This window comes from Verticillium alfalfae, genomic scaffold (assembly GCF_000150825.1).
Source record: "Verticillium alfalfae VaMs.102 supercont1.3 genomic scaffold, whole genome shotgun sequence".
In the NCBI taxonomy this organism is placed as follows: domain Eukaryota; kingdom Fungi; phylum Ascomycota; class Sordariomycetes; order Glomerellales; family Plectosphaerellaceae; genus Verticillium; species Verticillium alfalfae.
Genome location: NW_003315036.1, coordinates 2,448,412 through 2,462,356, shown reverse-complemented (window position 1 = coordinate 2,462,356; position 13,945 = coordinate 2,448,412). Strand labels below are relative to the sequence as shown.

The window sequence follows — 13,945 nt, the reverse complement described above, 5'->3', positions numbered from 1 at the left end:
CACTATGAGCGCCCAGACCTGGACCCGATCAGTCGTGAGGTCCGTCGCCGGATTGTCTGGTCTCTCAAAATCATGGAGCGATACTTCTCTATCGGCCTCCCCGAGTTCGAGCTCTGTCCCATCGAATCCATTTACCTTGAATTTCCCAGCCCAGAGGAACAGTTCGAGGTAACGAGTCGAGGCGAGAATGGCACGTATCGTCTCTTGATCAGACTCGAAACCATTCGACGAGACGTAATGAAGTTGAACCGCAGCGTTGCTCCCTTGGACGAGCCGCTGCCTTCTTTAATCAAGCTAATCCGACATCATCAGCAGTCCCTCTCCGACATTGGCACGGTTATGCCAGAAGGGACGCATTTGACTGAAACTCAAACGCTCGGCCTTCTAGGGAGCCCTTGGCTGCCACGGCGTGTCCTGATGCACATATCCTGGCACCAGGCACACTGCGATCTCAATCGAATCCTGCTTTCCGGATACCCAGAGGCAGCACCTCCTATTGTACTTGAAGCAGTAGATCCGGCAGACCTTGCTGCTGGTGAGCGCCAATGCCTCGACCATGCCACCTCCATTATACAAATTTTGACAAATCTAAACCAACAAAGCACACAACGCCAATGTCTCGAGTTTGACACTGCCATCTGCGCCTACCATGCCGCTCGCCTAGTGCTCTTCATTTCCCGATTTGGCAGAGACCCTGACCGGCCTGCGCCAGAGTTTGCAGCCAGTCGAGCCGATCTTTGTCTCACGGCGTTGAAGCGGTTCTTCCCGAGCTCGGCACTTGTTGCACCCATCATTGAAGAATTACAGCGGTGCATTGGCGTCTTCTCTCAGCAAGAGGACGATTTGGCGTCGTTCAAACTCGACCCCACCAAAGAGCCCACACGTCATCGCGATTTAGAATCTCAACTCTCAGCTGCTGCCCGCGCTCGGCAGAGACTTGCCATACATAGTCTGCTCCGCCAGGCTGAGTTCTCTGATGGCGATGATGACGAGGAACACGATCGAGAGCCAGGATTCATCGAGCAAGCCTCAGCTCAGGGGCTTGAAAGGGGTGGCGATTTTGTGAACCAAGATGACCACAGATGCAGCACGCGTGCGTCCGGGCATATGAGCGCTGCTTCTTTTGCCTCTGATAGCCAAGTCCGTCATACTCATAAGGAAAACACGGCAATCGGGGTTCCTGATTGGCAAGCCAGGACTGGGTCGCAAAGCTCTCCCAGCATTGAGCAGATGGCCACACCGCTTCTTTCGTGGTTTGGTCCACAGGACTGGGACTGGCTGTCTGGTCGAGCGACTTGATGATAATGAAACTCTTCGGCGCTGTTTGCACAATGATAATGATAACCAAATACCGACCATGGACGGCAGGACTTGGGATTGATATACTAGTCACAAATTCTCTCTGGCCTCTTGCTCTTGCTTGATGCCTAGACTGTCACCTCAATGAGCTCCAGATCTTCCTTCCGCGAACTGTTGCCGATCCAGAATGAGTAGCCGCCATCGTCAACGTGCCACTCCCCGTTGACAAAATACCCGAGCTCGCTCATCGGCACCTCGAACCTAACATCTGTTGACTCACCTGCACCAAGTTCAATCTTGGTGAACCGGATGAGCTTCATGACCGGGAACTCAATAACGCTGAACTTGGGGCGATAATACAACTGCACGACCTCCTTTCCAGTTCGGTCGCCCGTGTTCGTCAGCGATGTGGTCACAACAACCGAGGTTGCACTGTAGCTTCTTGTCGCCGCGCTGCTATGTGCCTCGGCTTCTCCGAATGCAAACGTTGTGTAGTTCAAGCCGAACCCGAACCGAAGCGGCGAGTAGCGCGTCAACTGCGGCCAGTGCCAGTCATACAGCGTCGCCGAGCCGAAACCTCCCACATCATCCGACGGGAGATAGTCGTACGCCACGGGGAAGGCGCCGTTGGCTTGCGGCACCGTGACCGTCAGCTTGCCGCTGGGGTTCGTTTCGCCAAAGAGGATCTCGACGAGGGCGTCGCCGGTGAACTCTCCGCTCAGCCAACTGTGCATGATCGCACCCGACCGCTGTGTCGATTCACTCAGTAAGAAAGTCTGTCCCGAACTGAGAACGAGAATGGTTGGCACTCCGGTGTTGAGAACCGCGTCGAGGAGCTGTTGTTGCTGCCCCGGAAATCCGAGGTCTGCATGGGCATAGCCCTCGCCGTCGGTACGCTCGTTGTTGAATGTTGCAGGATCAAATGTTCCCAAGCCGGAACCGAGCACAACGACAGCAAAGCCGGCCCCTTGGGCGGCCGCTGCTGCGTCTACAATGCCTTTGGTGCTTGTATCGTTTGAGGGGAGGATGCTGGTTCCCTGGACAAAACGAACGTTCTCAGCACCAATCTCGCGCTCGAGGCTGTGGCGGAACGAAGCGCCGTACGCGGGATCCGTGGCATTGCATGCTGCGTACATGCCGGCGTTGACAATGTCAGCGTACGGCCCAATGACAGCTATGGAACCGACCTCGCTCCGCTCCAGGGGCAAAATTCCATCATTCTTCAGCAATACGATGGATTCCCGCGTGATGTTGCGGTTGACATCAAGGTGCTCCTCGCTTCGTAGCGTCTTGTTGGCTTGCTCGAGGCTTGGAAGTGGGCGGTCGAAGCTGCCCGTCGTAAATTTGATCTCCAGCAGAGCGAGCACAGCTGTGTCAACGAGAGCTACAACATCCGTTTCGTTGGCTTGGTTGATGAGCTCTGTGAATAGACCATTACCGCCTGGGTGGAGTTCATGCTCCAGTCCAGCACGCAGAGCTTTCAGAGCTGCGCCGGATCGTGAGCTCGCTACCTTAGATTCTGTGGTGAGATACTCGATTGCGTTGGCGTCCGACATGATAAGTCCCTTGAAACCTAAGATGCCACGGAGAACAGTCTGTAGAAGATATCTGTTGATCGACAACGGGATACGATCCACACTCGAGTAGGACGCCATGAGAGCCAGTGGTTTGGCATCCCGGATTGCCTTGACGTATGGCGGAGCGAGGTCGTTCAGAATGTGGTTGATCCCACCCTGCATGCTGGCGCGGTTGACACCACCGCTCCCTGATCCGTAAACCCAGTGCTTGATTGTCGTCGCGACCTTGACCCATCCATTCTCGTCTTTCTCCTGCATTGTCTGGATGTATTTGGTGGCAAATTCGCCCACAAGATAGCCATCCTCGCCGTACATCTCACCATTTCGCCCATTTCTAGGGTCCTTGGCTAGGTCAACCTCGGGTGAGAGAACCCACTGCACGCCGATGGCGAGGTTCTCCTCACGAATAACGGCCGCAACCTGCTCGAAGAGAGGCAGATTCCAAGACGAGCTCATAGAAGCTGTGCCGGGAAAGAGGGTGCCGCCTGAAATCCACATACCATTCACAGAGTCGGCAATCGTGATGTATGGGATGCCGAGACGCGATTCATCCACCTGTTGAGCGCGGAGGTCGTTGATTATCGGGAGGACGTCATTGACGTAGTTGAACTGCAATCCGAGGCCTATTTGGTGTCAGAGCCTCTACTGTTGATTTACGAACATTGTTTTTGTGAGATACTCGCCGGAGCCTCCTTACCGAGTTGCCCGTTTTGTGTCTTTCTTATCGCGTTGAAGGACGTTTCATTGAATACCGGTTTGCCATTCGTTCTGCTTACGGCCCTGCGGATACCACCCAGTTGACCAACTTTTTCTACCCATGTCATCCGTTCGAGCAGATCCTGTGCTCGCTCCTTCGGCGAAAGTGATGGGTCTTTGTAGGACAAACTTCCGTTGGATGTCCTTCTGAAATCAACGGTGAAGCCAGTCGCAGACCCCAGCAAGGCAAGCGATGTGAGGGCACAACGAAACATGGTAAGATATCGTGCCGTCAAGATGCTGTAGACGATGGCCGCGAACCAACTCTGCACACTAAAGGCCAATGAATGCATTGTCGGAAGACCTTATATTCTCTCGCACTGGACTCTATACCGATTCTCGAAGTGACGTGCTCTGTCGCCGACAGCAACCAACTGTCCAGTGACGCATCCAACCCATCTTGGCCCCGAGCCCGATCCCCGAAACCAGCATCTCCCCTGTCTCCACATGAGCAGACGGATGTCAGTGGGGGGTTCGGCTGTCGGTTGCAGGGCTGAACGAGGTTAGGGTGAGTCTTTCTGAAATGGAGGATTCACTGCCGAAGAATTATGCTCGGAAAACTTGCGTTACGAAGGGGTTCGATGATGTGATTTAAAGAAGTGGGCATGACGATTTCCTCGACAATCCGGTCTGGTTCACATTTAGAGGCAGTGGCCAGTGGCTATTGCAGGGCGCAAGACAAAAAGATGGGTTGAGTGGGCCGCTGACATTGGTCATGGTGTTTGGTACCAATTCGGAGAGAGGCCTGTTGTTCGGCTTGAGTATTCTAGGAATAGAGTGCAGGATCTATGAAAAACTAGGAGCAATCAAGGCTGTTACACTTTTTATCCTCAGTCAGGCGGAACTTGTCACTCCAGCTCCCCAGCCACAGGATTGTGAGCTTCTGACCCCCTTGAGGTGAAGCACTTCTCCTGGAAGGAGTCAGGCTTCATGAAATACATGCAAGCTACTTTCCATAATTATGAAGGCAGCTTGTTGGAGAGCCTACACAGAGGGATATACAGATGATTGAATGATGAAATATAGGACTGCGCCTCCAATAAGTGAAAGCGTTCCTCGTACGGCATTGCAATCATCTGCACATCTTGGAAGCTTTTGGTGGTCTCGAGAACACTCTCGAACGTGGCAGAATACTGCTTAAATCGCTGCCCTACCTTCCAATGCGCATAAATCTCTTCGACTTGTCACGATAGCATTAGCGATGGTAGTTGCAAGCGAGTAGGAAGCTGACCAGCAGGCCGATCAAACTCGGGGACGTGGAGTTCAGGAAGTTATCATCGGCACCAGATATGCGCAGATCCTATTAAGAATTCCACTGTCACTCATTGCCTTGCAGCTCCTTCGATTCGTCGCATATCACGAGGGCCATGGCTTTGTCCACTCTTCGGGACATGTCGTCTGCTTCTCATAACAGTCGCTAAGGCAGTCTCGCCGACGTTGAGCTGTAGGGTGAAGGCCTGGCCTGTCTACTGATTGCCAGGGTCTTGAGCGCTCGTTAAACGCTGACGACTCTTGAAGTTATTCCCATCCCCGAATATTCGACAACCTCGAGTACAGTCCTTGCAACTCTCGATATGATCCCCATCATACTCAACCCGACGGAAGGGCAGTGCGACTGCTTACTACAAGAATTGACATCTTCACCAACATGCAAAGCAATAATGAGAGCTGGCAAGAATGTTATTGCCTCTTCCGCACGGCGGTTTGCACAGAAGGGGGTCACTGAGACGACAATGTCGAAACGTGTACGAATGTAGGCGCTTGATGTTATTGTTGGGACCGGTCAAGCGGCCGGCGTTGCTGGAAAGTGCTAATAGTCATGGTATTGCTATAATGGAGTGCCGTGAATCGTATGAATTACCCCTTGCTTCGCTATACGTGCAAAAAATGCATCATGTGAACACTCGTCCGGACGCCTCGCCATGCATAACAGTTCCTCTTCCACTTTCTGCGCTCATAAAATCATGCTCGTCATCTCATAGCCTCGCGGGTTCGGCTCCTATTCGCATCATATGACGATATGTGTGGAAGCGTCAGCCGCTGCTTTTCTTCAGCCATGCTTGTGGCCCACTTGGCAGCTCGCTCCAATTTGGATCCGTGTGATTTCGAGATCGGTGTTCGTGCCTGGTTTGGCGATTCCGTCCTTGATTTGACCCGAGCGCTCCTTCTTAGCAATGGGGGACTAAGTTCCCTGCTGCGGGAGCTTACCTCGATCCTCTTTGAGCGACGCAGCTGCGTCTGGACCTGTTCTCCTCTCGAATCCTAATTTTTGGGTCGCAAGTCCTTGACGTACCAATGCAGCTTGTCTGACTGAAACACGTGTCCAGGAGGGTTGCTGGCCTTAGTGTAAATGTTGTCAATGTGATGTTGGTGGAACATCGCCGCCTGGTTGCAATTGAGAATATGCGGGAGGCCAGGCGGATTCGTCAGGCGGAAGATGCCGTGCCTGGAGCAACGTTAGCATACATGATGTAAGACCAGAGAGAGGCAAACTTACGACGGCTGGTGTTGCGGGGCACAGACGATCGCAATACTCTCAGGCATCATGATCTGGTACCCCGCCTGTGTGTGGAGATCACGCGAACTCATGAAGCAGGTCTGTGTTGGGTGTGTATGAATCCAGCCGAGAACTAAGAGATCCTCGTTGATACAATACTCGAGTTGCGCAGACTCATTCTCTGTTTCGCAAGTGTCCGATGTGCATTTCTGCTCGGGGATAAGGAGACAGCTGATGAAAAGTGCGTTATTAATCGGCCTTCCGCACAGAATGCCACACATCTCTAAGCCCTTGCGCGTGTTTCCTGAAGCAATCTCAAGGAACTTATGACGCAGTTCGCTGGGAATGAAAACGGGCCGGATAGGATCCCCATTCTCCAAGTACGCGGCAGGGCGGAATGCAACCCGGCTGCTCTTTGGCCGGTACCTCCACCTCCTGTTCCTTTGGAGGCCGAGTGGGGGCAGCTGCTGCTGGTGGTTCAGGTGTAGGGAGTCGTTTGTACGCCGGGAGAGACTCCTTGAGCGGCCTCGAGGGCGGCACAACGTCGTGTTTGTAAGGCGGAATGTCCAATTCTTTTGGAGGCTTTGATGGTGCCGCGATATCCGGCCTTCGAGGCTCCAGTGGGGCAGAATCCCAATGCACTGGTTTCGGTTTTGACACGGAAGGATAATGGTACGGCTGGGTCGGTATTTTGGGAGGAGGCGATGGTGGATGTGGGCGTGAGACGCCTGTGTGGCTGAAAGCGTCTTCGACTCTCTGGTACCCGCCCTGGTTGTCATCAAGCCTTTGTCGAGTGGCTTCCATTTGTCTTCTCAATTCTTCGGCGTCGTTCGTGGTATCCGGCTGTCCGCCTTGCCAGTCATCCCATGCACCACCTCTCCGGCGCTCTTGCTCCTGCTCCACCGAAACACCAGCACGGCGGATTCCCCTCTTTATTGTGTCCCGCCGGACGAAATCTCGTTGCGCCAAGTCGACCGCGAACTCCTGGTTGTCGCCTGCGTCCAGAATTCTTGCTCTCCCACCAAGAGAGGGGTCACGAGCTGCAAAATCATTGTAGGTCGTGGGTTTCAAGACTTCTTGCTCGATGTCGGCCTTCTTAGACGCAGCGGTCATCCGTGCCCACTCGTCGTATTCACTGTCAATGAGCGGTTTGAGTTGTTCGAGACGCCTGAAGACCTCATTCGCCTGGCGCTTCCGCAAGGCCTTCGTGAAGGCCTTGTTTTCCGGAAGTTTGGCGTCAGGGTGCGTGTCGAGGTGTTTCAGCACAAGCGATGAGTGTCGCCAGAGCATGACGTATGCTTTCCTGTAGTCGTGGTCCTGCATGGCGAATCCTGCCTGGATAAGATGAGCTACGCGATCTTCGGAACTGATGACGAAAGACGAACCTCTTGATACAGGACGTCAGCTGAACGAGCCCAGTGCTTGAAGGGAACTGTAGGTTGGAATTCGAAGTTGTCGCCCATTGCGGCAAGCTCCTTCGTGTTGGTCGGCCGCGAAGGCCGCGGTGCTGATGTCCCGTTCATGGCTGGTACTAGGACACAACTTCGACGCGCGCTGTTGGTTTGTTGGCGAAGATCAAGGAAGTGCACTCGGGAACAGATCTAGAACGTTGTATCTCGAGAAACTTGGAACATGGTAGTTAAGAGAGTCATGTGGATAAACGGAAACGGTGAGCGTCGTACCCGCCTTCTTACTAGGGATCCGAAGATGCGGGATGGATTGGTGAGGCAAAGTTTGGCAGGGTATATATCAGGAAATGGAAGCCTGGCGAATATGACGAAGCTCAATGCGCCATGCACACAGCTCCAACACCCTTGGGTCCTGGTCTCCCCCTCAGACATGACCCCGCGATCGCGGGGCAGTCACATGACAATAAACGGCACGTGACTTTGGAGCGAAGCTAAGGTACACTTCCATTGGCTGCCATGACATCTTATTTTCCTTGTTGATCTGAATCAACTGCGGGAAGAGCCGCTTGTATCATGTCGGAGAAGCGTCCGTTCATCACCAGATAATAAGACCGCCCTTCTGATTCCATTCACCAGTCCCTTTGAGGCTTGGCTCTGCGGAGGGCACTGTTGACAACGACGGAGTTCTCGAGTGGTCTGTTTACAACCCGACTCGTACCAGCCGCCTACCGGGAGAACCCGGAACGATGGATTCCATCAATCGGGGGACGGTCCGCCCTTCCTCTCGCCCATGGACAACATTGCAACCGCTCTGCCGGTCACCCAACCACCACATTGCTGTGAAAAGAGGATCTTCTGTCTTGATTCAGTTGCATCTGCAGCATGCCACGCGGTCTTGTTAGGGACGTCGCCTTCATTTACAATAAATCGTGCGCTTCGAAGGGATGTGACGGAAGCTGTCATGCATGAGTGATCAAACACCCCCGTTGAATGTGAGCTGCGTTGGGCAATCACGGCGTTATTCCTGCATGGCGGGAGGAAGCCATGGCCACCTACGTGTCATTGCTGGTCTTGCCACCATCCCTGAATACAGGCAATCTCCTGATGAGGCCGCAAGGCCTCAACGCCATGCCTGCCGGCAGAAAATATTAAAAGGTTCTGGACATACGCTCCCACCGCTGCTCAAAGTACAGCCCTCCTTCTCCGTTGATCTCCATCCTTTGTTCAAATCTCGCTCAGCAGCTGCATTCCAATCCCATCGCATTTTTTTCAGGATGATGTCGCAAACATGTCGAAGTACGGTGCCCGATCGATCTCTCGCCTGGCGAAGCTAATTATCAAGCAGACAGCGTGGAGAGCGTCATGCCTTACTTCACAGTGAGCATGGGCCAAACCGCCATCACATCGCCGTCCTTGTGGAAGACACTTCTCCGGTCATACTCCCACATCAACCAAACATATAACCTCCAAGACTCCCATGGTGTCCTTTCTTGTCAGACTGGTCTCAAGAGCATATTGAACACCACCTTTGACCGTGAAGCTCAAGCTTTCTTGGACCGACACTCCGAAAACCTCGATGTTCTGGACGACTCTCTAAATGGTCCGACCAAGGCGCGCCTGCTCGCCAGGGCCGTCGCCGGTGTCGTTGCCGTCTTTGAGCACCTGTCTGCATGCCGTGGTGAGATCACACAGGAGGTCTTCGATCATCAAGTACAGCATTTCGCCGAGAGTGACCAGTGCAGAAGGATCACTGCGAAGATTGAAGAGAGCAAGGTTTTCTCACGCTGCTACGCAAAAAGCCAGCTTGCAGATGTGATCTGCCAGGCTGTTGACGATGGCTCTGACACGGCGAGCCTTGGTCTCGGAGAGGATGATCAGGCTGCGATTGAGTGGGCATCCGAATTGCCCTCGAGGAACATGGGACTGCCTTGGGGTTTCACGATCCTCGCGTTGAACTGAGACGGAGGACTTGACGGTGTTAACGAGACATGCAGTAGTACGAAAGGGGGGGCACGACCATGGCGCTTGGGGGACACTGGGTATAGAATTTGTCCTAATGCGAGCCGTAATACAACCAACTAGTCATGCTTTTTTTTATGACGTCGGCTCATCGCCGACCTCACGCCGCCGCGTTTGCTTGTTGCTGTTGGCCTTGGGCGCTCGCCTGTATTTGAATGATTTCACCCTTCTTCTTATCCAGTTTGCTCTGGATGTCCTTGATGGAGGTTTCGTGCCTGTCACTGTTACTTGCTCATTAGATCATCGACACGCAATTGTTCCGTGAGGGCACTAACATCTCCTTATCAATGAAATCCAGGCGGCCCTTCACTGTGCCTTCCGCCTCAAACTTATCCTGCTGTAACAGAATAGGTCCGACGAGCTTATATATACGCTCGCCCTCCTTGAGCCCGTCGAACTCCTAACGTCGAGTTATTATCGAGCTCTGCATGCGTACTTAGGCGACCCTACCTGTTGCACGCCGAGGTTCTCCTGCTTTTGGGCCTCGAGCTTCTGGCGGGCAGATACTGACGTCTGAAGCTCTGTCTCTCAGTCAGTCGGCGGTGTTTTCATGAAGGATAAATGCGTCACTTGCCAGCTTGGAGTTTCTGGAACTCCTCCGACAAGGCTTGCAGTCGAGCCTGAGCCATGATGAGGGGAGAGTGAGAAAATCTCACAGATGAGGAGAAGAATATTGTGATGACCAGATATTGGGCCGGAAAGTACTTCTCAGATGATGTGTTGGATCTGAATTCGGCTCCCGAATTTGATTCGGCTTGATACTTCGCTTCTGGAGTTGTTAGGTGAGATCAGAGCGACCAAACCTGACTGACTCTAGTGTTTATGGCGGCTTCTCGCCAGCAGAGGGATTGCCCCACCAAACCGCCTAAGAGCAAGTCCCCCAAAAATCGTTACCTGACCCTAATGGTAGATTCAAATTACACCGGGTACAGCCAGAACCTACCACCTATTGCAACAAAGAAAAGGATAGAATTATCTAGGCGATCCTACTGCTTTTTCTTGAAGAATCGCGTCTTCCTCAGGGAGGCCAAGGGATCCAAAATATGCGCAATGAGGCTTACTCAGTGATAGCATAATCCCGTGTAAGCGATTATGGCATACATGCATGTATTTCCCCCGCGAATCTGGACTGGCCCATTGGTTTGTCCAGGCAACGAACGTCACTCACAGGCATCGACGATCCCCATCCCGCCTTGCTTCTGCCTCTTTTGCCCAACAGGCAGCACACCCCCACCTCGGCCCTTCCCCCAGCTTTCGCTCTGGTCTCTCTTGCGCTGCCTCGAGCCTATTCGGATTGAAGCCTACGGAGGGAATCGGTCTTTCGGTGAACCTGCTACGCATCCTCATCTCCCGCCGAAAACGACGCCTACGCTGAGCGACAAACCGCCGGGCAGCTGTGCGTGATCGACTTCCCCGCGCTAGACCTCCCCCTCATATCGACACGACGACCCCTCAACACGCCCACACCACACCCCCCACGAACGCACGATGTCGAACAACGTCGACTTTCTTGGCCGCGCTGTCAATACCGTCAAGCAGGCCATTGAGGCTGACAATGCGGGCGAGTACGAGAAGGCCTTCAACCTCTACAAGCAGTCCCTTGAGGTCTTCGTCCTCGCCATCAAGTACGAGAAGAATGCAAAGTCCAAGGACCTCATCCGCGCCAAGACCGCCGAGTACATGGACCGCGCCGAAAAGCTGAAAAATCACCTCAACGAAGCAGAAGCCAAAAAAGCATCAGGGGGCAAAGGCGCCGTTGGCGCTAATGGCAAGGGCAAGGAGGACAAGGACGGCGAGGATGGCGAGGACAAGAAGCTGAAGAACGCGTTGAGCGGCGCCATCCTCCAAGAGCGCCCCAACGTGCGCTGGGAGGATGTCGCCGGCCTGGAGGCAGCGAAAGAGACTCTCAAGGAGGCCGTTGTCATACCGATCCGCTTCCCCAGTTTGTTTCAGGGCAAGAGGCAGCCGTGGAAAGGTATCCTGCTATATGGACCACCAGGAACCGGTAAGAGTTATTTGGCCAAGGCGGTTGCGACGGAGGCGAACAGCACCTTCTTCAGTGTCAGCAGTTCTGATCTCATCAGTAAATGGATGGGGCGAGAGTGAAAGGTAGGCCATCCATGACCACGTGTGAGCAACGATGCTAATCAAGTTGCCAGGCTTGTCAAGACCCTCTTCGCCATGGCTCGCGAGAACAAGCCGGCCGTCATCTTCATTGACGAAATCGACGCCCTCTGCTCGCCTCGTGGCGAAGGCGATTCCGAGGCATCGAGGCGTATCAAGACAGAGCTGCTCGTCCAAATGGATGGTGTCGGTAAGGACAGCAAGGGTGTTCTAGTCCTAGGCGCGACCAACATTCCCTGGCAGCTCGACTCTGCTATTCGACGACGATTCCAGCGACGTATTCACATCGGTCTTCCCGACGCACCAGGCCGCGCGAGCATGTTCAAAATTTCAGTTGGCGATACAGAAACAGACTTGACGGCAAATGACTACAATGAGTTGGCCAAGTCGAGTGAGGGATACTCGGGCAGTGACATTGCGAACGTGGTACAGCATGCGTTGATGAGACCAGTGGCGAAGATTGTGCAGGCGACGCACTACAAGGAGGTATGTTTAGATGAAGCGCAACCGGCAATCATTATATACTAACACCCATCCAGATCATGGTCAACGGTGTAAGGAAACTGACACCATGTTCACCCGGAGACCCAGCGGCGAAGGAGATGAGCTGGCATGACGTACAGTCGGAGGAGCTTGAGGCGCCATCAGTGGATGTTAAGGACTTCAAGAATGCTCTGAAAGAGACGCCACCAACCGTCTCTATGACAGATGTTGTTGCGCATACGAAATGGACGCAGGAGCTTGGAAGCGAGGGCGCATGATGTGGCATGCAACTCATCGAGGGTCGGGCCAGCTGTGGTTTTGACCACATGAAATACGAGCATCTCAAGCTTTCACGACAAACCTGATTGGGCCTGCTAGTGCGAGACACTTTGATTTCAGTCTAGGTAGGTCATCATCACAAGTCGCGTCGAGATGATGTCAGCATATGGGCAGAGGACGGCGTCTTGGGGCGTTACTTGTCTGCGGGAGGTGCCTTGGTATTAGCAACTTGCATAGCGACTGCGTGTCGCGCAGGGCCCTGTATGTATGTTCTTTACTGCGATTTTCCAGCTCTCGAATCGTGCAAATCAATCACTGTACACAGAGCACACGAACGAAGAGAGGGGCGCGACCGAAGTTTCTGAACTCGTTGATATGGGTATGAACCTTCGTCAGACTGTACATACACGACACAATGCAAACATTGCCCTCAAACTCCCATGCCGAAAAACCATTTAAACTCCGGGATCCAGACAACAGACAGACAAGCCGAATGGAGGAGAGAGCCGCCGGACCGTTTACCCTGCAGGTCCGTAACAGCAAACTCCCCAGCGGCGCCAAAAAGAGGAAAAAGAGCAAGTCCACCCGTTTTCAGCAGCTGATGCCTTCCTAATCATCGTGCTTGGATTTCTTCTTCTTCTTCTTCTTCTCGCCGTCCTCGACAGGCGCGGGCTCAGCGGCACCGACCTCGGACTCGCGCTTGCGCTTCTTCTCCTTCTTGTCAGACTTGTCCTTCTTCTCCTTCTTGGACTTCTTCTTGTCCTTCTCGACCTCGTCAGCCACGGGAGCGGCCATCATAGACTCATCGAGCTGCATGTCGTCGCCCTCAACAATGTCCAGGACAGAGGCCTTGGAAATAGTTAGCAATGTGTACCGATGACAAAAGCAGGGCACATGTACGTACCATGACATCGGCGTTCTTGGCAGGCTTCTTGCCGGAGGCGTAGAACTCCAGACGGTCCTCGACCTGCTGGCGCAGGACCTGGCCGAACTTGACTGAAGGCTCCTCGGAGAAGTTGTCGATACGGCTCGCAATGGAGCACTTGTTGGCGAGATACCTGGAGATGCGGCCCTTGTTGCGGACACCGGCCTTGCCGATGAAGCTGCTGTGGTAGATGAGACCGTACTTGGGGGTGTTGCTCTTGGTCTTGAGGGCACGGAAGAGGGCCTTCTCGGCACCGAGAATCTGGAGGGTAGAGGCAGGGTACTTGGACAAGCTGGTGAGGGAGCCGGCGTGAGAGATGAGGCGGGCGGCGACGGGAGTGCCAATGAGGCACTGCAGGTTAGGGGCGACGATACCCATCTTCTTCTCGAGGTAGCTGGAGGTGGAACGCCTCGCCTCGGCCTGCTGAACGACGGCCTGGGCGAAGCCCTTGACAATCTCGAGATCCTGGGCGGTGATCTGGAGACCCATGGAAACCTTGGCAGCATCAATGATGGCCTGGGCCTTCTCGCCATCCTCCTCGACGAGAGCGGCGATGTCGTGCAGCCTATCGTTGGTG

At 53.8% G+C, this 13,945-nt stretch overlaps 7 protein-coding genes across 7 annotated transcripts in view; 3 read left to right on the top strand and 4 right to left on the bottom strand.

Annotated features, from left to right (window-relative positions):
* Positions 1-72: 72 nt before the first annotated feature.
* VDBG_03274 (conserved hypothetical protein) lies at positions 73-1,157 on the top strand (the record flags this gene model as incomplete). The annotated part of the gene is made up of 2 exons (XM_003007089.1): positions 73-1,062; positions 1,137-1,157. The coding sequence occupies 2 exons, from the start codon at positions 73-75 to the stop codon at positions 1,155-1,157; spliced, it is 1,011 nt and encodes a 336-aa protein (XP_003007135.1).
* Positions 1,158-1,427: 270 nt separating this feature from the next.
* Positions 1,428-3,847, bottom strand: VDBG_03273 (periplasmic beta-glucosidase; the record flags this gene model as incomplete). The annotated part of the gene is made up of 2 exons (XM_003007088.1): positions 1,428-3,499; positions 3,574-3,847. The coding sequence occupies 2 exons, from the start codon at positions 3,845-3,847 to the stop codon at positions 1,428-1,430; spliced, it is 2,346 nt and encodes a 781-aa protein (XP_003007134.1).
* A 2,047-nt stretch (positions 3,848-5,894) lies between these two features.
* On the bottom strand, positions 5,895-7,652 carry VDBG_03272 (STAM-binding protein; the record flags this gene model as incomplete). The annotated part of the gene is made up of 4 exons (XM_003007087.1): positions 5,895-6,078; positions 6,130-6,503; positions 6,556-7,464; positions 7,515-7,652. The coding sequence occupies 4 exons, from the start codon at positions 7,650-7,652 to the stop codon at positions 5,895-5,897; spliced, it is 1,605 nt and encodes a 534-aa protein (XP_003007133.1).
* A 459-nt stretch (positions 7,653-8,111) lies between these two features.
* Positions 8,112-9,751, top strand: VDBG_03271 (conserved hypothetical protein; the record flags this gene model as incomplete). The annotated part of the gene is made up of 2 exons (XM_003007086.1): positions 8,112-8,834; positions 8,884-9,751. One exon carries the CDS (start codon positions 8,901-8,903, stop codon positions 9,495-9,497), a length of 597 nt encoding a protein of 198 aa, XP_003007132.1.
* VDBG_03270 (conserved hypothetical protein) lies at positions 8,858-10,357 on the bottom strand (the record flags this gene model as incomplete). The annotated part of the gene is made up of 4 exons (XM_003007085.1): positions 8,858-9,778; positions 9,833-9,957; positions 10,008-10,078; positions 10,132-10,357. 4 exons carry the CDS (start codon positions 10,184-10,186, stop codon positions 9,658-9,660), a joined length of 372 nt encoding a protein of 123 aa, XP_003007131.1.
* Positions 10,358-11,045: 688 nt separating this feature from the next.
* On the top strand, positions 11,046-12,766 carry VDBG_03269 (vacuolar protein sorting-associated protein; the record flags this gene model as incomplete). Its single annotated transcript, XM_003007084.1, has 4 exons — positions 11,046-11,562; positions 11,642-11,666; positions 11,717-12,167; positions 12,221-12,766. 4 exons carry the CDS (start codon positions 11,046-11,048, stop codon positions 12,440-12,442), a joined length of 1,215 nt encoding a protein of 404 aa, XP_003007130.1.
* A 286-nt stretch (positions 12,767-13,052) lies between these two features.
* VDBG_03268 (SIK1) overlaps positions 13,053-13,945 on the bottom strand; it is a gene marked incomplete at both ends in the record, with an annotated part of 1,752 nt that continues 859 nt past the window's right edge. Inside the window, 2 exons of the mRNA XM_003007083.1 lie at positions 13,053-13,292; positions 13,348-13,933. Coding sequence (XP_003007129.1) covers positions 13,053-13,292; positions 13,348-13,933 — 826 coding nt within the window. The remainder of the gene's footprint in view (positions 13,293-13,347; positions 13,934-13,945) is intronic.